The sequence below is a fragment of the Alligator mississippiensis genome, chromosome 12 (genome assembly GCF_030867095.1).
Source record: "Alligator mississippiensis isolate rAllMis1 chromosome 12, rAllMis1, whole genome shotgun sequence".
NCBI classification, from domain to species: Eukaryota; Metazoa; Chordata; order Crocodylia; family Alligatoridae; genus Alligator; species Alligator mississippiensis.
The window spans coordinates 57095326-57119618 of record NC_081835.1 but is presented as its reverse complement, the minus strand read 5'-3'; the positions used below and the strand labels follow the sequence as shown (position 1 = coordinate 57119618).

Here is a 24293-nt window from a genome sequence, read left to right as displayed (position 1 = left end):
TATGCACCGTTAGTACTATCAGCAGAACACAGGAATTTCCAGCTTGTATGAATGCAAATGCTGTATGCTATGCAGGGATCCTGGTTTTCTCTGATTTAAAAAACAAACCACTTTTTGGTTAAAAAAAAACAAAAACAAAAAAAACCCCAAACTAATCCAAAGTCCACTTTTTCCCACAGTTTAGTGGTGTTTCAGTTTAATTACAGAAAAATGTGATTTTTGAGTTACTTTTTTTAAACAGGAAAGTGGAGATTTTTTTTTTTTTAAATCAGAGAAAATCAGGGTCCCTGGCTATAAGTAAACTGAGCAGTAGGGGTGTGCGAAGCGGACCCTATTTGATTCGGCCCAAATCGGGAACAGTGATTCAATTTTGTTGATTTGGATCACTGTCCCTGATTCGATTTGGCCGAATCCGAATCTGAAGATTCGATGCTGATTCAGAGGATCAGCGATTTGGACACAGACACAGCTTTAAATGTTTTTCTACGTACCTTGAGGTACCAGTGCAGCTCATGAATGCTGTGATGCTAAGGTGCATGGAGCATCCCACAGGAGTGCAGGGGGGGCCCTCCATGTGGTTGGTGGTGAACCCAGAAGTGGACTGGAAGTACTTCTGCTTCACTTCTGGATCTGCTAGGGAGCACACTGGGGCCCCCTGTGCACCTCCCCGGCATGGAGCGTCTCACAGGGAGTGCCCAGGGCCCCCCGCGCTCCTGTGGGACGCTCCATGCACCCCAGCATCACAGTGATCATGAGACCCTGCTACCTAGAGGTACGTAGAAAAGACGTTTAAAGCTGCGTCTATATCTGAATCTCTGAATCTTTCCAAATCTCTCCTAATCAATTTGGAAGGTTCCACTTTGATTCGGAGAGATAAAGGAGCTCCTGATTCGATTTGGAGATTTGGCCACTGAATTGGGCTGAATCTCCACTGAATTGAATTGGGGACTGAAGCTTCGCACAGCCCTACTGAACACCTGCCTTTTGATAGAGGTTTTAAGAAAATGCCCATCACAACTTGCTGTCTCATACTTTGGGTGGCTTCTTCTGTTGCAGCTTCAGTTGAGGGAGCGCCACACGTGACAATGAGGGGACTGTTCTCACACATTCTGAAGACAGAGGGTGCTTTTGGCCTGTACCGTGGTCTGGCTCCAAACTTCATGAAGGTGATTCCAGCCGTAAGCATCAGCTACGTGGTTTATGAAAACCTGAAGATGACCTTGGGGGTGCAGTCTCGGTGACAAGGACTTTAAAATTGGAAATCTTGGGATATGATCCCAAGGTGTATAGCCATCTCATTCTGTGAATGTGTCAACACTAAGCTGACTAAGCAAAGCTGTGAAATCCCAGATCGTGCATGTCAGTGGTGGCAAGAATCTGGTGTCCTTTGTCATCTTGCTACTTAGGGCGCTGCATAAACCCATCAGGTGGTTCTTCAGATGCCCAAGGGACCAATTGGGAAACTGGGGGAATCGACTCCCAGGTGCGTCTCAACCTGCATTGAGACTGGTTCCTAGGAGGATGGTGGCGCAGGGATTTGGGAACAGGTCTGCTTTCAGCATCTTACACATAGAAACAGAGCTGCTAGCCTGGAGAATGTAGCAACTTCCAAATCTCTGAAAGGGCTTCTGTTTCTGTTCAGTTGTTAACCTCCTACCCATTGTTTAAATTTGTAAAGACTTTGTGTAGGAGTTGCTGCCTCACCGGGCTTATTTATTATGTTTACACATCTTCCTTGGGGTAGGAGGCATCCATGTTCTGCTTCCAAGACTTGATGACATGAAACATAACTTCAAACTATATTGGTTTAGGGAACTGGTGGGCAGTGGTGGCTTTGATCTGGCTGAAGGCTACTTACGCCAGCCTAGTGAAGAACTAGGTTTATTTATTTTTATAGGTCTTATTGAGTATGTCTCATAAACCGCTAACAAAATGCACTTACTAACAGAAGCAGCAGACTAGAGCCTGCATGCCTGCATTGTTTGCATGCCAGATTGGCTTGTCTTGTACCCAGCAGGATTTGGAAAGGGGGAAAGTCGGAGAGGCCTAAATGGACTGGCACCTTGATGCATGGCTTTACTGAATAACTGACAGTATTCTACTGCTCATGTCCATGTGTACCGGTGTGCCCCCAGCACAGTGAGAGGAGCCTCCATGCCGCCTGTTCAGCATTGCATGGAGCCCTGACACTTTTCAGCTTGTTGCTGAAGCTGGATACAGTCTTCCCCCAAACTGTGGGCCAAAGCTGCTATCTATCTCTCTCTTTAGATCTCTTTGTAGGATGGAGTTTTACACTTGAGGGCTGGAGCCTCTGGACTAGAAGGTTTGCTGTGGGCAGGGGTGTTGGGGAGAAGCATTAGCCGATATTGAGAGGAAAGTAATCTTCATCACAGGGTTGAAGATGACTGCTTGCTTTTCTTCAAGAGAGTGCTTTTCATAGGGGGAAGGGAAAGAGATGGCTTTAAAATTTCTCTGACTGTATATTATGCGCAACTTTAGGATTAGGCTCCTGGGGCCTGAAAGATCCTCAGCCAACTTTTTCATTTGAGGCAAAATGGACCAGCATCACATTCCACTGTTTCACTGCTTAAAGCATATTTATTTTGTATTTATTTGAACAGAGTTATGTCAAACTATTTTTATAGACTTGTTTAAATATTGTTACCATGTGCTTGTATTTCTCCTATTTTTTAAGAAAAGGTTCTTTATTTATGTTCTTTTGGCATCATGCAGTGGAGCTGCAAGGGAAGACACTGAGATGTCAATAGTGCTCTCTCCCTTCAAGGCTTTAGCTGCCTTTCTTACATCTGTGGCTGTGGATGGCAGACCTCAGTCAGTCCAGAGAAATTCCTGTAGCAAGAAGCCGTAGGATGGAGTGGGACTGAGCTACAAAACAGTCGATTGGGAGGAATATACTTTTGAGGCTCACCTTATTTTGGAATTGCCTCATTTGTATGTGGCTGGAAGGACTTTACGCGAATGGTTTGAGTTTAGGAATAGAAGGTCTGTGTATGTTACGTTGGCTAAAGGAGAGGGGGGTGGTGAGAATTGTATCGGGAAGGAAAAAATCTCAGGGATTTAAAAAGAGAAGTTGCCAATTCCCAAAAACATGGAAGGAACTTTACACTTGGACCCACACTGCTACAGCTCTGTGAAACTGGGCTGGCTGATGCACTGCAGAGACCCAGTGCTCCTTGCATACAAGCATGCACTGGAGAAGTTTGTGTGAAAAGAAGGGAAGGGCTTTCTTAGCACTCCCAGCAACTGCTGTCTACTTGATGGGCTTTGGCAGTGTGGAAGGCCTTATGTTCTTAGGTACTCTGCCTAAATAATCCAGTGCTGTCAGTAATAAACACTTGAAAAATCTAATTTTGTATCTGGATTAGCGATATGATTTCTTTTATTTTACATCTCCTTTGAGACCAGCTGTAAAAATCAGCAGTGACCCCTTCTACCAGTGTGACTTAATGGGAATATTCAGAATGCAAAAATCAATGCAAAATGACAACCGTCTTTGTAGCTGTAACCAGAAATTGTTCAAATGGAAATCTACTAATGAGATTCTCTATGTAGGACACAGTCTGCTAATAAAGGTCTTTCAAAGAGATACCACTGTGTGTGTTTTGGTTCTGTGTGAGGACATGAGGCCACTGGTCTTAAAACCCTTTTCAGTGAGGATAATTGGGAGCTCTGCCTGTAAAACTCCCAAAGAGCAGAAATCCATCTGAATTTGAACTCAAGGAAAAGCTTGAATCTGTCAAAGATTAAATGGTAAACTTTGGCAATGGAAGTCCTGTTGTCAGCCCCTCTCTTGCAAGAAGCATTGGAGAATTCTGGTCCTTATCTGTTTTTCTTTTGTTGAGAATTTTTTAATTTTTAGAAGATCTGAAATTCCTTTCATTAAAGCTAATTGCATGCTCCTAATTTCAACATTTTGCATTTTTAAGGGATTTTTACTGATAGCTGCCTCTTGTACAGGCTTTTTGAAACTGAAGTATTCTAATGCAGCTACCCTGGAAAGAACAGAAGCAAGTATACAAGCAAGCACTTCTTGCACCAGCCAAACAATATGAACCACATGGGCCTCATTACGCGAGTCCTCCCAGGTGTGCTGTTTTCACTAGTGACTTGCAGTTACAATTCATGGGTTGGGTTCTAGCTGCCTCAAATTGCCTCCTGTAAAGAAGCTGTGACCTGCAGTTAGCTGGGGCACTTGAGTTAGCATTTCTTGGATGGAATCCTCTAAGCCTGTTGGCAGGGCATCATCGGTCAAGAGGATTTAACATCTCCTGGTTCCTCACCATAGCCTGACTTTCAGGGTATAGCACCAGGCTATGCTAGATGGGCTTCATGGGTATGGTTTTAATTTGTGGGGATGATTCTGTACATCTCTCAGACCACAAGGGACATGCAAATGCTTAAAAACCTTTTCCATTTTCACTATAGGACATTTGTAGTGGCACCTATTATTCTTTCCCCTTATTGAAGTTACAGTGTCCCATTACTTACCTCCTAGAATGTGTGAGTAATTTGTTATCTAAATCTGTTTCCTGACATCCCTTCATGCTCTGCTTTATATTGAAAAAGGGGGAGAGGGCAACCTTAAAGCAGTGGTTATCAAACTTTTTAGACTTGAAGCATCCCTTGGAAAATGTCAGTTCCTAATTTTCACTTGATTTTTGACTACAGAAAAATAATAGAGCAATTCTGTTGTGAAGAACTCGGATCCCAACAAGGCAGAATGCTTTTAACACTATGGATTCCTATTTGAAATCCCTGGGTTTATCTTGTGAATTATGTTTGCACACCTAACAGTGCTAACTAACATTGCTTGGTACCCTACAGCACCCCTGAAAAGAGCTCAGAGCAGCCCAGGGTGCTGCAACACCCTTGTTGAGAATCACTGGCCTAGTGGGTGACATCCCTGGACTAGGGCTAAAGCTTTGTTCTACTCCTGACCTGCAGTAAAACTTCTGTCGGCATCTTGGTTTTACTATTTGTGAAAGAGGCCAATAGTATTTCCCTCTATCACAAGTCTGTGGTGAAGTGACGCAAGACACTTCCGTAGCAAAGTGATGAGTGTTCTGGGAAACTTCTCTTCTGGGAAATTGCTGTCTGACCTCCTGGGCTTCTCATGAAGATGCTTTTATCCAGGCCGTTCTGCTTTTAATGTTAGAGTCTCCAGTTGTGAGTTTGTTTTAAATAAAGTCTCCCTTGGAACTGAACTATTCTTGGTGGCCGAACTTGTGTGCAGCAGCATTTAGCTGCAATTTTGCCTGCATCTCACTAATATTATTCAGGCTATTTCAAGGAATATAGAAATGATGTTCTATGCCTTTGGATTATCTATTACTTCAAATATTTATTGACCTACTATTTCATAAAATGGTAAAAAGTGCTCTCTGCTGGCTAGATAGCCTTTTATGACCAAGTAACTAAATCCTTGAATGATGGTGTCGCCATGGATGTAGTCTTTCTAGACTTTAAGAAGGCCGTTGACACTCTCTCACCCCATCCTCATCAATAGATTAAGCAACTGTGGCATTGATGCCTGCACAGTTAGATAGGTAAAAAATTGGGGCGCACCCAGAGAGTAGTGGTGGATGGGTTGTACTCAACCTGGCGAGATGTGAGCAGTGGGGTACCCCAGGCCTCGGTCCTCTGGCCTGCACTGTTTAACATCTTCATCAGCAACTTGGATGAGGGGGTGGAAAGCACGCTGTCCAAGTTTGCTGATGACACTAAGATGTGGGGCGAGGTGGACACACTTGAAGGGAGAGAGAGGCTGAAACTAGATTTAGACAGACTACAAAAGTAGGCAGGCGAGAATAGGATGGAGTTCAACGTAGACAAATGCAGGGTGCTGCACCTTGGGAGAAGGGATCCACAACATACGTACAGGCTGGGGAGTTCCCTTCTTGAAAGCACAGAGGTGGAAAGGGATCTTGGAGTCATTATTGACTCCAAGATGAACATGAGCCACCAATGCCAGACCACAGCCAGCAAGGCCAGCCATACCTTGTCATGCATCCAAAGGTGCATCACAAGCCGGTCCAGAGAGGTGATACTCCCCCTCCATGCGACTTTGGTCAGGCCGCAGTTGGAATACTGTGTCCAGTACTGGGCGCCGCACTTCAAAAGGGATGTGGCCAGCCTGGAGAGGGGTCAGAGGAGGGCCACCCGCTTGGTGAGAGGGCAGCAGGGCAGGCCCTACGAGGAGAGACTGAGGGACCTGAACTTGTTCAGCCTTGGCAAGAGGAGGCTGAGGGGGGACCTGGCGGCTGCCTACAAGCTCATCAGGGGGGATCATCAGCAAATGGGAAGAGCCCTTTTCTCCCCAGCACCACCTGGGGTGACGAGGAACAATGGTCATAAGCTGATGGAGAATAGGTTTAGGTTGGAGATCAGAAGCCAGTATTTTACAGTTAGGGTGGCCAAAATCTGGAAACATCTTCCCAGGGAAGTGGTCCTCGCCCCTACCTTGGGCAAATTCAAGAGGAGGTTGGATGATCACCTGCCTGGGGTCTTGTGAACCCAGCATTCATTGCTGCCTGTGGCAGGGGGTCAGGCTAGATGATCTGTTCAGGTCCTTCCTGACCCTAGCTACTATGAAACTGGTCTTGATATTATCTGATACCTAAGAACATAAATGCTGTATTTAGTTCAGTGGTCTGGCTGGCTGTACTCCCCCACCTTATATTCTGCATATTGCCTACTCTTACCATGTCCCGGTATCTTATGGTCAACCTGCTCCTGGGCCTGACCATGCTGTCCCTCTACCCGGGAAGGATGAAAGCCCTGGGGGGGAACCCAGTCAACCCTGGGGCTGTCTTCCTTTCACTCATCAGTGCACGTCTCTGGGCACTTTCACTAGGTGGGATCTACAGGTTCCTTATATTTGTTCAAGGGGCAGTGGGTGCTAGTTGGTATTCTCTACTTGGTGTCCTCTCTTGGCACCCTAATTATTAACCTTTGACCTGCAGTCCCATTTCTGTTTTATCACCCTCTGTCCCATGGAGTAGTTGTATATGCATTGGCTTCCTTCCCAGCCATTGGTGGGGGTTTGGTGGGCCCAGGCCCATGGGCTGTATACAGTTATTTAGACTTCTTTCTCCAAGTGGATGCTAAGGGGAAGAGCATTTAAGCAGGGAAAGTCCAGATTGATCTGTCCCCCAATGCCTCTCTACCTTCAGCTTCCTATACATGCTTCCTCATTAGTGAAAATAAATGAAAATAAAACTGCTTTCTCTTTCCCATTAGGAAAGGTGGCCTGTTAACTGCGCATTTGTACAAGCTGTAGTTACATTTTTACAAACCCATTTCTCCTCTTTCCAGAAGAGCAGGTCCTGTGAATCCACAGCATTTGTTCTGCCAGCAATACCCATTCAAACAAAGAAGAAAAACTTTATTTACCGAATAGGCGATAAAGCAGTTGTTTTGGCTCATAATGATCCCTGGAATGAAGCTGTGACTGCAGCTGGGGGCTCCTGGTCTTCGGAGCTGCTTGGCTTGGTTTCTTCCTTTGGACAGGGATCCTTTCAAGACAATGGTTAGTAGGAAATAAATGGAACTGGTGTGGGTATGGCACTAGCAGGAACATTTTTCTTTTTATTGAGCTTTTCTTCACTACTGGACTGGAAAGGCCCTCCTGGGTCACTGACTTCAGCCCCTGGTTATTGCCAGCAACCAGGTTAGGTATCATTTCTACAAACTGATCAAGCTGGTAAAAACTTTGGCTTTTAAATATGCCGATAGCAACACCTTGTGGGAGGAACTGGTACTGTATTCATTGCCTTTTCCCACTGCTAACATTTAGTGCATGGAGGGGACCCCATTCCCCAGCTGCTGCTGCTGATCCATCACAGCATGCTTCTGGAAGGAAGGGTCAGGCAAGCTGGGCTTAAAGCAGACCTTTGAGTGTAATGTAAAATAAGAACTTAATTTCTGTAACACCTGATAGCAGCACTGCATTGCAACTCGCACAGTCTGGATACTCTGAAGAAAATAAGGGAAACTCAATAGGATGAATTGAAAAGGTTGAAATTTAGTTTTTAGAAGCACAAGGAATTGGGTGGCCTCAACAAAATTTTAATATATTGAATTGGACTGTGATTACTAATCTTGAAATGGCTGAAAATATCAGAGAAGGTCGTTCTACTTCTCATGTCATTTTTAAGGGGATGCAATAGTTTGGGTCTCATTCACTGCAGAGGAAGCTTACTTGTCAAAAGATTCAGAGGAAGATGGACCTGAACCATTCCTATTGTCTCCGTTTTTCTAGGAGTTTGATTTTACCAGAATTGAAGCCTAGCACAAATGCGGGACTATATCTTTAAGTTCACAGCAACCTGCCATTAACTCAATAGAAACAAGCAGCTGCTCCCACAGGTGATTCCAAATTGACTAGAGGGAGAACTTGCTGTTCAAAGTGGAAAGAGAGCAAATGCAAGTCTGAGGAGGTCTGTTCTCCAGACTCCTCGGGATAGTGGCAGTAGTCATTTCAAAGTAATAATTCTAAACTTCTCCTTCGGTATCTCCATACTTTCATATTAAACGGGGAAATTCCCCAGGAGGAAATCGTCTGCTACTCTTGGATGAAAATACTGAATTTTTCTCTGGGACCATGCTGTCTCTAAGATGTGAACTGCTTGATTTACCTGGGAATGGGTTTTTTTCTCCTTATTAATGCAGACATCTGTGAAGAGACCAAGCAGATCACACTTAGGAGAAGGAGACGCATGACAACATATGGAAAGGCTTACTTCTTCATCACCAAATTTTCTGGAAAAGGATCCTATTGGTATTATCAGTTTTGGACACAAGTCCTTGAACCAGCTGCTGATATGCAAGATGGTGTGACTCTTTGCCTGAGTCCCTATCAAAAGTTTCTTACTTCTTGGACAAGAGACTTTCAAGAGAAAATGCCACTTCTATAAGAACCACGGTTGGTCTTTTGCTAGGTAGCACTTTCTCTTTTGAACTAAATAAATACTTTGGAATGGTGTTGGAGAAGTGGCTGATGTGTGCTGTCTTTCAGCTGATACTTTCTATGACTTCAAAGTGAAATGAGTTGATTATGGCTCAATTCAAGTACTTCCTACTTGAAATACCTCTTGTAGTTTCAGGTAAATATGTCATTCTTAACTTCCAATCCTAAACCATCCGGGTAGTTGTGAATTGTACAATTGGTGGCATGTTCTACCTCAGAGGAGGTTGCATTTTAATGTTGAGATGTTTTCCTACAATGTGTGACTTATAAATTACTCTGATATGAATGATACCATAGAAATACAAGATAGAGTTAATGGACTTGGGGGGGGGGGGGGAGAGGGGTATAGTTAGATTTTTTTTTTTTCTTTATTTGATTCCTAGTCCAGGCTGTAAGAAGGGGTTTGATTGTGTGATTGTTTTCAGTGCACTAGTTGTTGCACTCATTGCATGGAGATTTGTTTGCTGGGTGCGATGTCTTTTAAAAACACAGAAGTCTTGTTTTCAAAAGTACCCCAAGCACCTTGGGGTGTAAATGCCAAGTCACCCTCTAAAATGGGACTTTAGATTCCTAAGTCACTTTTGCTTTTGCAAATTTCCTTAAGATTATACCCTTTGGTGATGTACAGCTATTTGACTCATTTTAGGTAAAATGCTTTGTAGCCTTTTATTTTCTCCCAGCTGCAGGGTGTCCTGGTGTCTCAGGACACTGCAAACAGGGCAATGACTCTTACGAATCCCCAAAGAAAACTTTACCTTCTTCCACGGTGCATAAACTATTTTGTCTTCACTGAGGCCCAGACATTCAGCATGGTTCCTGAGTTCATTCAAGTGAACTTTACTTGGGGGTCGATTCCGGGCTGTTTAGAAAGAGAGAAACCATAAACTCAAGTACTTGAGAATCACTGAGCAGGACCTGGCTGTATATCTCCTTATCATACGTAGACGTATAATTATGATGTCTCATTTCCTGTTCCCATTCTCACGTCTTGATTCCCTTTCTCTCTTGACACTCTTAATTCTTTATTTCCATTCATGTCATTCTACCTGTGCTGTATATGAGATATAAGCATATACCCTGTGGGAGACTAATATGCCTGTGAGGAGTTTGGGGTATTCCCTTCTGACGGCCGGTTTATGCAGTACGCTGTCACCTTCCAGCCCTGGAAGCTAATGGATGTTCTGCTTTGCTTGGGTGGTAGAAAAGCAGAGCTGTAGTGCTGAACATCCTAGGCTCAAACCACAGTTTCTCAGACCTACTTTATCTTAGTTATTCTATGCTCTTGGCTTCAGTAGGGCCAACCCTGCTGAGAAGGGGATGTGCTGCCTTCGGGGAGCACAGGTGGTTTCATTGTGTTCCCAGGGAGGCAGGTGGTGGCTTACCAGCTCTCCTTGCTCCATGCCTTTTCTGAGGGGACAGGCCAACAAAATTATTGTCTGACTTCTAATAAGCAACCTGGGCCAGTAATAATTGGCCCTGCTGCATTGCAGTCAGGTCCTGGGCAAGTTTTTCCCCTTAGCGCTGCTTTCGTTCTTAAGATGCTCCCTGCACTCCTTAGGGTGAAGGTGCAGGGATAAGGGCCTGGGTGTCCTGCTCCACCCTCACCTGTGCGGGTCTCATTGGGCCACTTCTCTGTGTCTCTGGGCAGTGTGTGCTTTCCCCTGCACTGCACTGTCAGGACAGGGGGGCTGTATCATCGTGCAAGGACTGGAGAGGCTGGCTCTGCTGAACACAGCATGGGTGCCCTCTTGGCTGCTCACTTCAGGCACCCTCAGCCCCCTGCATCCTCCCTGGCAGGAGGGGAGCCAAGCAGGGCTGGGCAGTGGGCATGCCAGCTTCTTCGGTACTCACCCTTGCTCCTTCCCTTCTCCCCTCAAGTCAGAGCAGGCTTTTTCAACTCTTGCAATATTCGGGACTTGTTTCTTTGGAACGGGGTGATTATAAGAAGGCCCCTCATCTTTTGGTACTCTCAGGGTATTTCTGCAGGGCACCGCATTGAGCTTTATAGCTTTTGTATGTAGAAGTCAGGCTGTCCTAGCAAAGATGGCAGTCCAGTGGGAGGGGAGCCAAGCTGCTGTCTGAGGAGGCAGGGGAGAGACTGAGCGGTGTGTGAGGGACGTGAGCTGGGGGCAGGACAGAGGGGAAAGATGAAGGAGGTGAAGCAAATAGATTTCATAGACGTTAGACCTGGAAGGGACCTCGTGAGATCGAGTCCAGCCCCCTGCCCCCTGCCCAAAGGCGACGAACTCAGCTGGGGTCAAAGGATCCCAGCAAGGTGAGCATCCAGGCATTTCTTGAACGTGTCCGGAGTAGGTGCTCTGGGGGGAGTCTATTCCAGATACTGGAGACCCAGATGGTAAAGAAGTTTTTCCTTGTGTCCAGTCTAAAATTGTCTTCCAGCAGTTTGTAACAGTTAGACCTTGTCAGGAACAGTCATTCCCCCAGATCCTGACGCACACCCCTGATGTACTTATAGGCTGCCACCAAGTCCCCCCAAGCCTGCGCTTCTCCAGGCTGAAGAGTCCCATGGCTCTCAGCCTCTCCGCATATGGCCTGTTCTCTTGAGCTCTGATCATGCGCGTGGCTCTCCTCTGGACTCTCTCAATCTTTTCCACGTCCTTTCTAAAGTGTGGAGCCCAGAAGTGGATGCAGTACCGCAGCTGCGGCCTCACCAAGGCTGAGTAATAATAGATGCAAAGTAAGGACAGAAAATTGGGGGCACACAGAGGGAGAATGTAGATGGAGCAAGGGATAGCATGGCTGCTTCTCAGTCCTAATGTAGGAGAGGGTATGTGGAGTCCCCCTTTACTGAGCTTGTTGCATCTGGGTTGTGATGATGAGGGGGCCAACTTGGCAGTGTGCCTGTTGCCCTGGTTTGAGTTTTTCCTGAACACTGTCAGCAGAGGCGATCCCAAAGGGCAACAGCTGCAGTTATCTGGGCTCAAAATTAGGTTCAGACATTGCTCTCGCTCTCCGCTCCATATCCTTCACTTGTGCTCCGGTGTTACTCCTATTATTAATGTTCCACTGAGTAGCTATTATTAATAAAAAAGTTACCAGCTTTGAGGGTACAAGCATTAACTGTGCTTGCAAGTTCTCTACAGAACCACTGAAGGGAGAGAAAATGGAGATATTACAGGGTAGACTTCAGCCTGAAGTGGGGCTAGAGAAAATAAGGCATTCTAGAAAATTAAGCAATTACTTCTGAGCTTGAGAGAGTACTGAGAAGCTACAAGATTTTTTTTTTAAACTATGCCTTGTGGAGGAACACAGTACTTTTACTAGTGACAGGGTTTTATACCATCCAGTATTGCCAACCCCAAACTATCTACAGACCAGGAGTCAAGCCCTCAAATACCTGAGAAGGGGTTAGAAAAAGCTATAAAAGATTTAGGAAAACATCAAATGTGAGGTTATTGCGTGCCTTCTACCTTTTGAAAACTTAATTCTCAAAATTTCCTTTGCCATCATGATGGTTAGCAATTGACTTTTTTTTTTTTAAATTAAAGGTGACATTCTCACATATTCATGCAACTGCCGGAAAAGCACCAGGTATTGCAAGAGTTAGCAACACTAAAGTTCTGCCCCATAATTTCATTTGGCAAGTAATATGTGAGAAACTTCACACCATCAGAGTACAACTTCAAGGAATTTTGTTATGGGGTTTGCTTACCGTATAGATACAATCCTGTGTAGTTCTTCTCCTTTTGTATTTCAATTTGAATTAGTAAGATGTCTTCAGAACTGCTGTTCATAAGCTTCCCCACGGTACGTCGGTTCTGGACTTCAAGGGAACAGAATCAGAGGTTGGGGGAAATGAGGATATTAATTCAGCTCAGCTTTCTATATAGAAGGACTCTGTAAAACCTGTAGGGATTAATGTGGAACAGTCTTACCACTTGCTGAATAACTATAACTCCTTCAGTAGGTCCCAGTACAACTCCTTGCCATTGATTTCAGTGTAAGCTGCAGTGGGTCCTTAGTTTATCAAGCTTTGTTTAGACAGAGGCCTGGGATTTTAAGGAGCTAAAGGTGCCTAGTTCTAGTCTTTAGGAAAATATTTGCAGCTGGCTTTAAGAGTCCCTGATACATGCATCCACAATTGGTTGTATGTTGATTCCTACCGGTATTCTCTTAAGTGATCTGCTCTGAAATTCTGCCTTTTGGACTCCTATTTGAAATCTCTGGGTTTATCTTGTGAATCATGTTTATGTGCCTAATAGTGCTAAATTCTGTGGCACCCTGCATCACCCTTGAAAGGATCTCAAGGCACCCCAGGGTGCTGTAGCACCCCACTTGAGAATCACTGGGCTAGATTTATAAAGATACTTAGGCTTCATAGACTTTACCATGCTGAGCATTAACTCAGTAGATGTCTATGTAGTGTCTTGAGGCGACTCTGGCAATGAAGGTAATAAAAGCATTGTTTTCCTTTTCTTTGTGGTAGATCCCTCTTCGCTTCTTCACTGCATGGCTCTGTCTTGTGCTTGGAAAGGACTTTTATTTTTTCAGGGGTTTTATGAAAAAGGAGGACTTTCTGCACCAACCCATCTGGCCAGACATGACATGGGTTCATTCCTGGCCAGTGCCAGAAAATGATGCAACACTCACCAATGTAGTGACACACTTAGTTCTCCAATGATTAGGAAACAAATTCTGGAGTAGGGTTTTTAAATATTTTGCTGGAACATGTTTTATGTAGTTTTAAAATCTGCCTTTGAAGGAGAAGAAAAACTATTTAAAATGACTGTCTTTTTCTGAGCGAGGGTGAGCAGGATGGTGGATGGTTTCTCTCAAGCTGTGTTTCCATGGACAGATTCGTGATCTGTCATGATTGTTTTATGGACCAACAACTGCTTAAATGTCTGCACGAAATTGTCCCATTGAGGAAGGGATCATTTCAACCCACCTGTTAAATTTTAGATGGGTTGGTTTCTGTACTCCTCCCTGAACAAACTGTGGAATGGGAAATAAATCTTATCAGAAGTAAAAATCTGTATAATAATATACAGATAATAATAATACCAAGATAATAATATACCACCCCTCCCATACACACACTTGCCTTTCCCTTCCCTCCCAAAAGTTCATTATACCTCTGCATTTTTTGTTTCTCTCTTGGCACTGGATTCTTACCATTCTTGATTAGTGTTACATGATCAACAGTGACTTCAAAATAAGTTGAATTGCTTGTGAGACATTCATCCATTCTAAAGAAAAAGAGAGAGAAAATGTACATGTGGTATAACTGGTGTGTGTGTGTATGTAAAGATGCTCTTGTCTGAAAAAACCCTTGGAGAGCATAGATTTTAAGTTTAGAAGGGATCACCAGATTATCTAATCACACCTCCATCATTAGTACAAGTTGTGGAATTGCATCTACTTGCACCCATGAGCTAAGTACAGTAAAAAAGCCTAAGGCTGAATCGATTCAGTCTTTTCCAGGTTAGTTTAAGGTGCAGAGATTAAACTGAGGAACAACTGAACACACATTTACTTTTGATTCAGGCAATGCAGCCAGATGTCTGCAGTGGCTCAGGCCAGAAACCAGGGGGCGGTATAGCACGGCTCTTTGGCACAGCCAGCATGTGTGTTCACTTCCTCTTCCTGCTGCCCTTGAGGTCTCTGGGATTTGCAGTCCAGACTCACAGCAGGACCCTTTCTGCTTCCAGGTGCTTCTGGGGTTTGTAGTCTACAGTTGCAGCCAGCAGTAAGGTTGAGTGGGGGAAGGAGTGTTTAACCCCTCCTTCTTAGCCCCAGACCCTATCTGGGGTTCACTGCCAAGGCCACAACAGAGGCTAGAAAAGTTGAGGCAAAGATGTGATGTTGATACTGACTTCTGGCACGATGAGAGCAGATTCAGCTGCACATGAACAAGCGAAGGGGCGGAAAGCCTTTTAGAACCTGTCCCTCCTCTGTCTGCTGAGATTATGCCAATTAAACCTTATGTTGAGCAGTTTGTGGAGAAAGGGGGGTAATAAGATGTAAAAATGGCATTGTTTGGAAAGCTGAATCCTAGGGCTTAATGATCACCTGCTAAGGTGGGGTGGGACGGGATATTGAGGAATGAATGATCTTACGCTGAGATGTGCTGGTTGATGAATAACTCCTGCCCCTGCTCATTTGGGTCCACCTGGAGGTAACCATTATCAATCAGTGTCATCTCCAGCCAGTCAAGGGGGAACTGGGAGGCTCCAGCCACGTAGAACCATTTCCCCAACAACTGCAAAAATAAAAGGATGGGTAAGGAGAGACTCAAGGATTCATTTCTGGTCCTCCAAAGTGGGGAAAAAGAAATTATTTTCCCTCCACTCTTAGGGTAAGCAGCTCTCTGCCCCTGCCAAGTTCTCTCACTGACAAATTGGTAAAAAATATATATGGACTATTTTCTCTTTTTCTACCAGCTCTTCTAACAACTAATATTTTGTACTTATATGTTGACTTAATATGCTGTTTTAATAGGATTTTGGTGCAAAAGTAGTGAAAAGGTCAGGCAAGAAAGTACTTGAATTTTAGTAATGATAATATTTGGTAAGGCAGGTAAGAAAATATTTCACCCATCTTATGGATGAAGACAACTGAGGCACAGAAGATATACAGATAACTTGCTGCAGAAGCAGGAGAACTTGGGTGTCCTGGGATCCTAATTCTGTATGTTAATATACTGTCTAGGATTGTAGGTTTGAGAAGTGCCTCTTATAATGTAAATTGTATTTGCTGTACATAAGAGTCAAACGTTTTAATGAACTTCCCTCACTCTATAGTTTCTGTCTGGTCTCTATATACATTAGGAATACAAGTATCTGGAAAAGCGAGACTCTTACAGGGTTTTTCTTACCTTGGAGCCTGTAGTGTTGTCTGGGATTTGTGGAACTTGGAAATCACAATGCAGGGGGTTAGCACGGAGGAGAGGCAATAAATTGAGCACAGCTACCATGCAGCCCAGTACCATGGCTTCTCTTGAAGACAGGTGAGAGAATGCAGGTTGAAACCCTCCAACTGAATCCTCTCAGCCTGGCTCCAGGATTTGTATTTATAAATGTTATTTTTTGCACAGCTGAGGTTGCTGATCAGCTGTCTTGTTGTGTTGGGGAAATCTGGGTACATGGGTCAGGAACAGTGTGTTTAGGGATGAAGCAATGCTGTCCCTTTCTGGGAAATCTCTCAGATAAGTGGTGGTGCTAGCACTAAATTCCATTTTTTTAATTTGACCTGAACACAGTTTTTGAGCTAGTGCATGTCCTGCAGTACTTTAAAGTGGCTCTGTGTTTGTCTAAGGATGTGTACATTATGTCCCCAGACAAGTGGGCCTCATTGTATCTGTATTGGAGCCCTAATAGGTATTGAACTGCAGTGCTGTGTTTTTTGCCTTCACAAAGAGGTGACTGGGATTTTCTCCAAAGCCCTGAAGGGCAGTGAACTCAACCCTGTTTTCATTTTCTACCCCCTCCAATACTACTTCCCAGGTTTTCTTTTTCCTGTAGCTTGCCTGTCCCTACAGTTCTTCCTCACACCGCTAGTGGTTTTCAGTGGGAGTTAAACATGCACGTGTGCCACAGACCTTCAGATTCCCACTCAACCAGTTCAAAGCTGCCTTACTTAAATCTGTTAAAGTGACTGATGCTCTCATGCAGTGGTTCCCACCCCTTGTTAGATGCAAAGCACTCTTGGAAAATGCCAGCCCTTGGTTTTCACTCCACTTTTGATTACAGGGAAATAGTTGAGCAATTCTTCCATTGCAAAGAGCTTAGAAAGATCATAGCAGGGCAGAACGTTTCTTTGCAGGAGTTAGGGAGCTGAGGCTGCCTCCAGCCACGTTCCAGATGGGGCCCACAGGCCAGCCCACCACACCTTCAACCTGGCATGCTGGGTATTGGGCCGTGTACAGGGTCTGACCTAGTGCCAGCTCTGGAGCCATGTGCCTGGGTCTAGCCTGACATGCTGAATTTGACCCTGTGCACCAAGTTCAATCCAAACACCAGGTCTGGGGCCACATGCTGGGTCTGATGCTGTGCTGGCTCCTGAGCCATATACTGGGTCTGGCCTTATGTGTCAGCCCAGTCTGGTGCACAGGGCCATGTCATACAGTTAAGGGGCTTCCCACTATTAAGTCATGAAATGGGATTCAGGACTAGTGTATAAAAGATTGACACGACAACTCATTCAATGAATGACAGAAAGGCTTTATTTACTACAAGTATTCACTGTTAAATGAGCCTAAAACCATGCAAAGTCCAGTATATCAGTTGATTATAAGGGGTAAAGAGGCTCTTGCTCACAACGCAGACTCGCAAGACACCAGGATGTCCATATAGCGTGCCCCTCCGACAGTCCTCCTGTTCACATTCTGTCCTTCAGCATATTCCTCGGTTTTACAAGCCCATCACATGCGTACATCCTAATATGGTCTTTTCTGATCTTCTAGTTTGGTCTGTTCCCCAAAATCAGCTGCACTTGGGCATTGTGAGCTGGAGCCACCTTATCTCATGTTATGGAACAGTGTGGTACATGCATGCAATTTCCCAGCACTGCTAACGCTGCTAGATGCTAACACGCTAATTCATCGCCATGTACTTCAAAGCTATGTGCTGCTACCACCTAGCATCAAACAGGTAGCATCAAAATGTCTTTGGAGCTGCCTTTCAAAAGCCGGATGGTGGAATTTGTATCATGACCTTGAAGAAAACAGATGCTTGTGTAGGGTGTAGTTAGAGTATTTTCTCCAACTCCCTGGAGCTGGGCTTTTTTGCTCATAGTTTGCAAATGGGGGTGCTGTGTTTAGGTGAAGCAGGCTCAGCCTATGTGGGCCTTGGAACCAATGTGTAAATACGTCTGGACAGACTCTATGTGGCGGCATTGACTGTATTCACTGTAGCAGACATGGTCTACTAGAAACAAGTGTTAACTAGCAGCATGATGCTCCAGGTGTAGCAGTTCTGAGAGTCTGTGGAATAGAGGATTCTTTTCTCCTGGCCACTATTCTCGGCATGGGAATGTAGACCAGCTATAAACCTTTGTAATGACTGCATTCAAAGAACCTCCCCAAAGGGAAGGGGAATTATTTTCTGTTAAGATGGAAATCTAATGTTTGGGTTCAGATGAGTCATCAGCCCCTTCCGTTTCACTAAAAAAATGCATTATGAAAATGAGGAAGCGAAGGGACTGGTAAAAGGTTAGCAGGTGCATCTTTCTATCCCTCTACCCAAACTCAGTCCATCCTGGGGGATGACCATGTACCCTATGTTTTCTTTCCTAGCTTTCTTGAATTCTTACCATGCAAGGTCAGAGTAGAATTACCCCTGTTGATTGTGACATAGCTGGTATTAGTCAAAATACATCTCTGGTTCCTATGTGGGGAAGGAGTGAGCAGAGGAGTGAGCACAGCTGTTTCGGTACAGTGGCTCATAGGAAATGTGAACTAACTTGCTTCATCAAGGGTCCTTCTGGATGCGTATTATACTAACATGCCAGCCTGCTACAAGTCAAGTGGGTTTACAGGATGTCTGGCACTGCACTTCTATTCTAGGGCAGTGCTAGTGCCTGCTGTCTTTCTGGGGGAATTTGATGAAGCATTGACATCTACAGAGAGTGCAGGTCCCTCTCCAGACACAACACCTTCAGTTCAGACTAAAGATGCTCTATACATTTTTCTTAGATTGGGGTCTATCCTGAATGAAAAGGAGTAGTAGAAAAAGATGGAGGCATCAACTGCATCTCTTGGCAGTGGTAAGAATAAGGTAAGTATGGAACATCCACACAGCCTGAACGTGGCAGCGGAGCATCAGGCAAGCAAGGGCTATTCTGCAAGAGAGATCTGCCATTCAGTTGCTTTAATGATAATCTCTTGTAACCTGTTTTTTGGTTCCTTTTTTTTTTTTAAAGGAAAAATGTTAGCATAAATGGGCCAGAATTCAATGCCCTTACATTTTTGTGTAGTCTTTGAAGCAGAGCTCATCTTCATGCGTCCCACAGTAGAAAAAAAATTCTCTATTTTCTTTATACATTTCATGTACTGTGTATATGAGGAGGCACTTGCAACCTGGAACCATCTCCCCGCAAGCTGTGAAAATGAGGAAGGCAGAAAAAGCCATAAGCTTAGGAGATTTATTCATACAAGTCTTCACCTCTGTGATGTGTACATGTTGTTTTATTGCATTGTGTTGATGTGTAAAGATGCCAATGGACCTTTCCTCCAGGTCCATACTGGGTATAAAGCAGTTTCATGTTGGACAAGAGTCCTTCTTTCAACCATGCTTTTTCAACACTGGATGCTATTAGTCTTGGCTAGCGCCCAGAATTAAAGCTTCCCTTGAAAGTGGATCAGTACATTGTTTTGGCATTTCAATCTGCTGCTTATTTTATCAAACCACAGTTCATAATATTTTATTCTGAGCATGATGAAACAGCTGCCATCTACCTCACTCTCCTTTTCTGTAACGTCCAGGAGAAAATCAAGGGGTAATTTAGTGTTTCCAAATATGGACGGTGCCAGGCTGGCTGGGGAGGACGACTGCTGAGGAAAGGTGGGGAAATCTATGGGTGAGGAAGGATGGAGAGCTGTTATTCCCCCACCCCAAGTGGGTTGCCTTGTTTGTAGGGAAAACAGATAGTGGCTCCCCTGAAAGACCCCACCTTGCTCTCCTGCTCCTTAACATGTATGCCTGAGGAAGCAGCTCAGCTGCACAGGGGTGCACGCTTCTCTAGCTGTATGTTCCTCTACCCTGCTTGCACAGTACTTGGCTCTTGTTTGGATGACAGTGATGGATGCTACTTCCATTAGCATGTGCTCCTCCATGCAACAGCGGTCTGAGGAAGATGAAAGAGGTAGTTAGCTGTGTTAGTCTGAAGTCAGTCAGAAGACAGGGTAGATATGCACCTTTATAGACTAACTAAATTATATATATAGAGAGAGAGCACAAGTTTCATGAGCTCAAGTTACTTCATCAGGTGGTGTGAAAGGACAACATGGAACCAGTGGCGGATGAAGATTTACTGGGGCCCTGGGCGAACAGAAAATTGGAAGCTCCCCACCAGGAGAGGGCAGGTTCCCTCTGAGCCTGCCAGGGGGCTGCAGCTGGGTCCACCCAGCCCCCTCCCCATGTTTGGGGCAAGCCAGGCGGCACGAGCACCACTGAGGTGAAGGCAGCCCCAGCCCCAGCTTGGCCCTTCCGCCCGATGGGTGTCGTGCAGCCGCAGCTGCAGTCCTTCAGCACTGCGGGATGGGCCGGGGATGGGGTTGGTGCCAGGATTGGCACCAACTTGGGGTGGGGAGCTCCAACCCTGGCTGCCCTCCTGTCCCTCTGCTGGCCTGGGCAGGACAAGATGTGGCTGTCCTGTCCTGTCCCAGTGGTGCTGGTGGCCTCCCGCAGATGGCAGGGAGCAGCATTGGGACCGCCCATGGGGCCTCCTGGCAGCAGACGGCCCTGGGAAGCTGCCATCACCTACAGGAAGCCCCATGCCTGCCCTTAGCCCCTGGCCCTGGTTCTGGCCCAGCCAGAGGGAGGAGGTACATGCAGCCAGCATGCCTGCCTGGGCTGTGCTGCCCCTGGGCCCGGGCCCCACAGGCCCATGCATCAATCCAGCCCTGCACAGAGGTTAAAGTGGTCCCCTCCCCCACCCTCCTCCCCTGCCCTCTACTTACCAGCTCCGAGTCTGGGTCCAGCTGCCTGCTACAGCCGTCGGGGACTGCCCAAATCATTGAAGCTCTCTGAATCTTTTCCGAAGATTTGGAGAGCTTTGAATTGATTTGGACCTTTTAATTGGTCCCCTGATTCAATTCGGATTTGGAGATTTGGCTACCGAATTGGGCTGAATTTCCTCTGAATCGAATCGCCACCCAAAGCTTTGCACAGCCCTACTGGACACTCCATTGCTGACCTCAGGATTGTTGTTTGTAGAAAAACTTTAAAAACCCATTTGAACAGGAAATAGTGGAATAAGAAATACACAAACCGGACTGTGTCAAGTAAGCTTAAACAAGAGCTACAGTTTCTTAGCTTGTTACTTGGGTTAGCTTTTGTGACCCCTTTCTTCCCAAGGGTTCTTTGCTTGTATGCCTTTCACAGCACTTCTCCTCTCCCTTCCCTCCCCACTTTCCTACCTATTTCATTCTGACCACTTCACTTCATGTTCTGCTCTATGCTGTCCTTTCACAGCACCTGATGAAGCGAACTTGGGCCCAGGAAAGCTTGTACTCTCTAAGAGATGTATCTTAGTTAGTCCATAAAAGTGCATATGTACCCTGTCTTCTGTGGAAGGGGGATCAGAGTTAGAGTGGGTAGCAGGTGGTGAAACAAGCTGATTAAAAAGAGGAAGAAGGTGGAGGGCAGGGAAGGGGCCAAAGGATGAGTGGCAGAAAAGGAAGGTGCCAGAGGAAATGGGAAGGAGAATGGAGCCCTGGTGGCAATAGTGTTGTGACACGGTGCCAGAAAAGTCATCTGCCAATCATCACTATGGCTTCAGGGGAGTTTCCAAGTCCTGTGTTCTAGCTGCACCTGCGTGGCAAGCACTGGACAGCCAGGATCAGCTGCCCTGCATGCATCCTTCATCTGCTGGACACCTCCTGTTCATGCACCTAAGGGAGGTCACAGAGCAGGGAGTGTTGGAGTTGTACTCTCTTTTTGGTTTCCTACTATCTAGTAGAGCAGCCCTCTATGAAAACTTCCAGCTTCTGTACAAATCGACTTGCTGTGGGCCTTGTGGTGTGCCCGTCAACTCTGATCCCCCCTGACTAACTCTACTTCAAACAGCGTGAGTGGAAATCCCCAGCACAAGGAGTGGCAAAAGCAAGAGGGTGCTGTGAGAAATGATAGTTGTGTTAGCTGCTCTTTAGGAAGCAGCACAAAAGCTGGAGACCCCCTTATGCAGAGCACTTAGCAGGAAGCAGTGTTTTTCAGGGAGCAAGCCTGATTTGGCTAAAGGTGTGGTCCTGCCTTCCATGCATGGCCAGTCACAGCAGTGTCACTCAATGCAGACACCCACATATTGGGTTGTATTAATTTGCATGGCATTACATATCAGGATCTTTTTTCCCACTCAGTTCTTTATACTTATGGGGTTACTCCCATTTGTGCCCACAACACAATGGGATCCAAGTGTCCCCATTTATGAGACTCTTTACTGAATCATAGAAAAGTAGGGCTGGAAAGAACTGCAGAAGGTTATCTAGTTCAACATTCAGCTCAGTACACCATAGTCCTTGGCTAAATGATTCTGTTCAAATATTTATCTAATAACAAGCCTTTATTGTTGTCTGTCTTACCCAGGGTTCGAATTACAGGGTAGCTTGTGAGGGCTGAGCTCCCCCCACCTAAGAGATGAGAGCCCTCCTATAAGATTTGAAAACCATAACCTATGGAGGTCTCTAGTTTTATTACGGCATCAAGATTAGCAGCCCAGTTATTTTTGCAGACCCCCCTCCCCATCTCTGCCCCCCAAGAATCAAAGTATAATTCGAACCCTGGTCTTACCTTGAAGTTGTAGCATTGTCCATAGCTTTAGGAACTAGGGGTTCTCACTCCAATGATTTAGCAATGAGGAGATGGGCTAAAGCAAGAACCAGGGCGATGCAGGCGAGTGCCATGGTTTCTGTTCGAAGGGAGCTGTGAAGCAAAAGAATAAATCCCTGGACAAAAGTTTCTTGCATTGGATCAGGTTTCTGGATTTATATATGTTTGTAGTTTCAGGTATTCTGGCCATCAGTATATGGCTTGACCTCTATCTTGTTTGCTTAAGGATGAAGCAAGGGGAGGTGACCTTCCTAGATAAATCGCTAAGTTCATGGTTCTGTAAGTCCTAGTGTATTGTGTTTTGTATATTGGTGAGAACGCAGGTATTTTTCCATTGCTTGGAACTTAGAAGCCATTTATGTGCATCGCCCAGAAACCAGAAGATAAATAATTTTGTCTAAAATTATTTGTTTTTCTGTTCCCATTGACCTTGATTATGTTTCCATTACAGTGGATATAAGCACTGTGTTGACTGTATTTCAAATGCAAGTGGATAGCACTCTGAGTACAGGCTGTGATTGCTCTGCTCCATGTGGAGGCTGTTGTTGTCCTAAAAAGGATGAAATGTGGATTTTCCCCAAAGTTCTGACACAGTCACAGAGTGGGAATGCCAAGATGTCCCCCTGCCCCTCCTGGTTGTGATACCCTATCTTGTAGGATCCCTTTTACTTCCAATACGCTCTGATCCTGCAGGTGTTTTGCTTGAGGGCACAGCTGAGCTGGTTTGTGAGGCTTCCTTGGGATGTTTGTTGGAATGAGTCCTACCGTGAAGCCAGCCATTAGTTTTCAAGCCAATATTTGTAAATGTCCTGAACACATGGATTGGCTTCTTTTGTATTTCTGTCCCCTGGGTGAAGACGGGAGATGCTGAGAGCACACAGAGTGAAGGGAAAGCATCTTGGAGTCAGCAGTTCCCTTCCCAGCTCCTCTCTTGGCTGTTATTTCAGAGGTTGAAGTGCTGGGGCTCGCTCTGGGTCCTGCTGAGACCAAAAGAAAGGAGCATTTCCTTTGCCTTCCTCAGGCCCGTCAGGGAGTTTGTGCTGCTGCTGTGCCAAGTGCCTGTGTAGGGGAGCAGAGGTACATGCAGGAAAACCAGCCAGGTGGTAGCAAACAGCAAGAACAGCAACTTGCTTGCTTCATATTGGGGCTGTAATTCTGATCTGTGCCAAGTCTCTTCCATCTCCTTTTTGCTGAGCAAGTGTAACCCATGCTGGCACGCTAAGACTGGGTGATGCACCAGATTTTGGGTCCTCAGGGTGCCACTAGCCCTGGGAGCCCCTCAGGCAGACTACTGCATGGAGTGTCCTGTGGGGAGGTGTGTGCCTCACCCTCACTGCCCAGGAATTTGCTCTGAACCTGATGAACACGTTATTCTTTATTATACACAAGCAGTTTATATACAGAAAGAATAAACAAAAATATAGAGTTAATAACAAAACTAACAATTTAGATAAAGTTTGCAACTACAAAATTAGGTGGATAATTCCAGCACACTGGGTGGTCCCACTTGTGTTAAATGACCTGAATAATTAAATTCACCTCATAAGCTTCCCCTCCCCTTCCTTAACCCAGTTGACTTCCTTCTTGTGACACTCCACTTCCTATTGCACTAAGTAGCAACATGGTTGTAACTATGATCCACCACTAGATGGCGAAGGTGAGGCTTCTGCTGGTCTGGGGAAAGGGAGCTCCTTTAATCATTCCCGGTAACACGGTGAACCAGGCTCTGAGCAGCTGCTGCAGACGATGGGCTCTGTTTGTTTCCTTTTCTGGCAGATCCTTCTCTTGAGCAGTTT

At 45.4% G+C, this 24293-nt stretch overlaps 2 protein-coding genes and 1 long non-coding RNA gene across 9 annotated transcripts in view; 1 reads left to right on the top strand and 2 right to left on the bottom strand.

Moving 5' to 3' along the window:
• Positions 1–3607, top strand: part of SLC25A25 (solute carrier family 25 member 25) — a 42267-nt gene extending 38660 nt beyond the window's left edge. For all 6 annotated transcript variants that reach the window (XM_019475874.2, XM_019475871.2, XM_019475873.2 and 3 more), the window contains one exon: positions 1057–3607. In XM_019475874.2, the coding sequence (XP_019331419.1) occupies positions 1057–1241 (185 nt within the window). In that variant the 3' untranslated portion in view covers positions 1242–3607. The remainder of the gene's footprint in view (positions 1–1056) is intronic.
• A 3777-nt stretch (positions 3608–7384) lies between these two features.
• LOC102571726 (alpha-1-acid glycoprotein 1) lies at positions 7385–16106 on the bottom strand. 2 transcript variants are annotated; one of them, XR_002094602.2, is made up of 7 exons: positions 15828–16106; positions 15070–15212; positions 14126–14199; positions 13899–13945; positions 12663–12773; positions 9745–9848; positions 7385–7535 (listed from the first exon to the last, which is right to left on the bottom strand). XR_002094602.2 is itself a non-coding variant. In XM_014608208.3 (6 exons), the coding sequence occupies exons 1-6, from the start codon at positions 15939–15941 to the stop codon at positions 7443–7445; spliced, it is 639 nt and encodes a 212-aa protein (XP_014463694.1). In that variant the 5' UTR covers positions 15942–16100; the 3' UTR covers positions 7385–7442. The 2 variants fall into 2 exon arrangements, 1 of the variants encoding a protein (XP_014463694.1); XM_014608208.3 differs by lacking the exon at positions 13899–13945 and having other exon boundaries at positions 15828–16100.
• A 1045-nt stretch (positions 16107–17151) lies between these two features.
• LOC106740104 (uncharacterized) lies at positions 17152–22622 on the bottom strand. Its single transcript, XR_001373532.3, has 2 exons — positions 22459–22622; positions 17152–19795 (listed from the first exon to the last, which is right to left on the bottom strand). It is a non-coding gene; the product is annotated as an uncharacterized LOC106740104 (long non-coding RNA).
• Positions 22623–24293: the final 1671 nt, after the last annotated feature.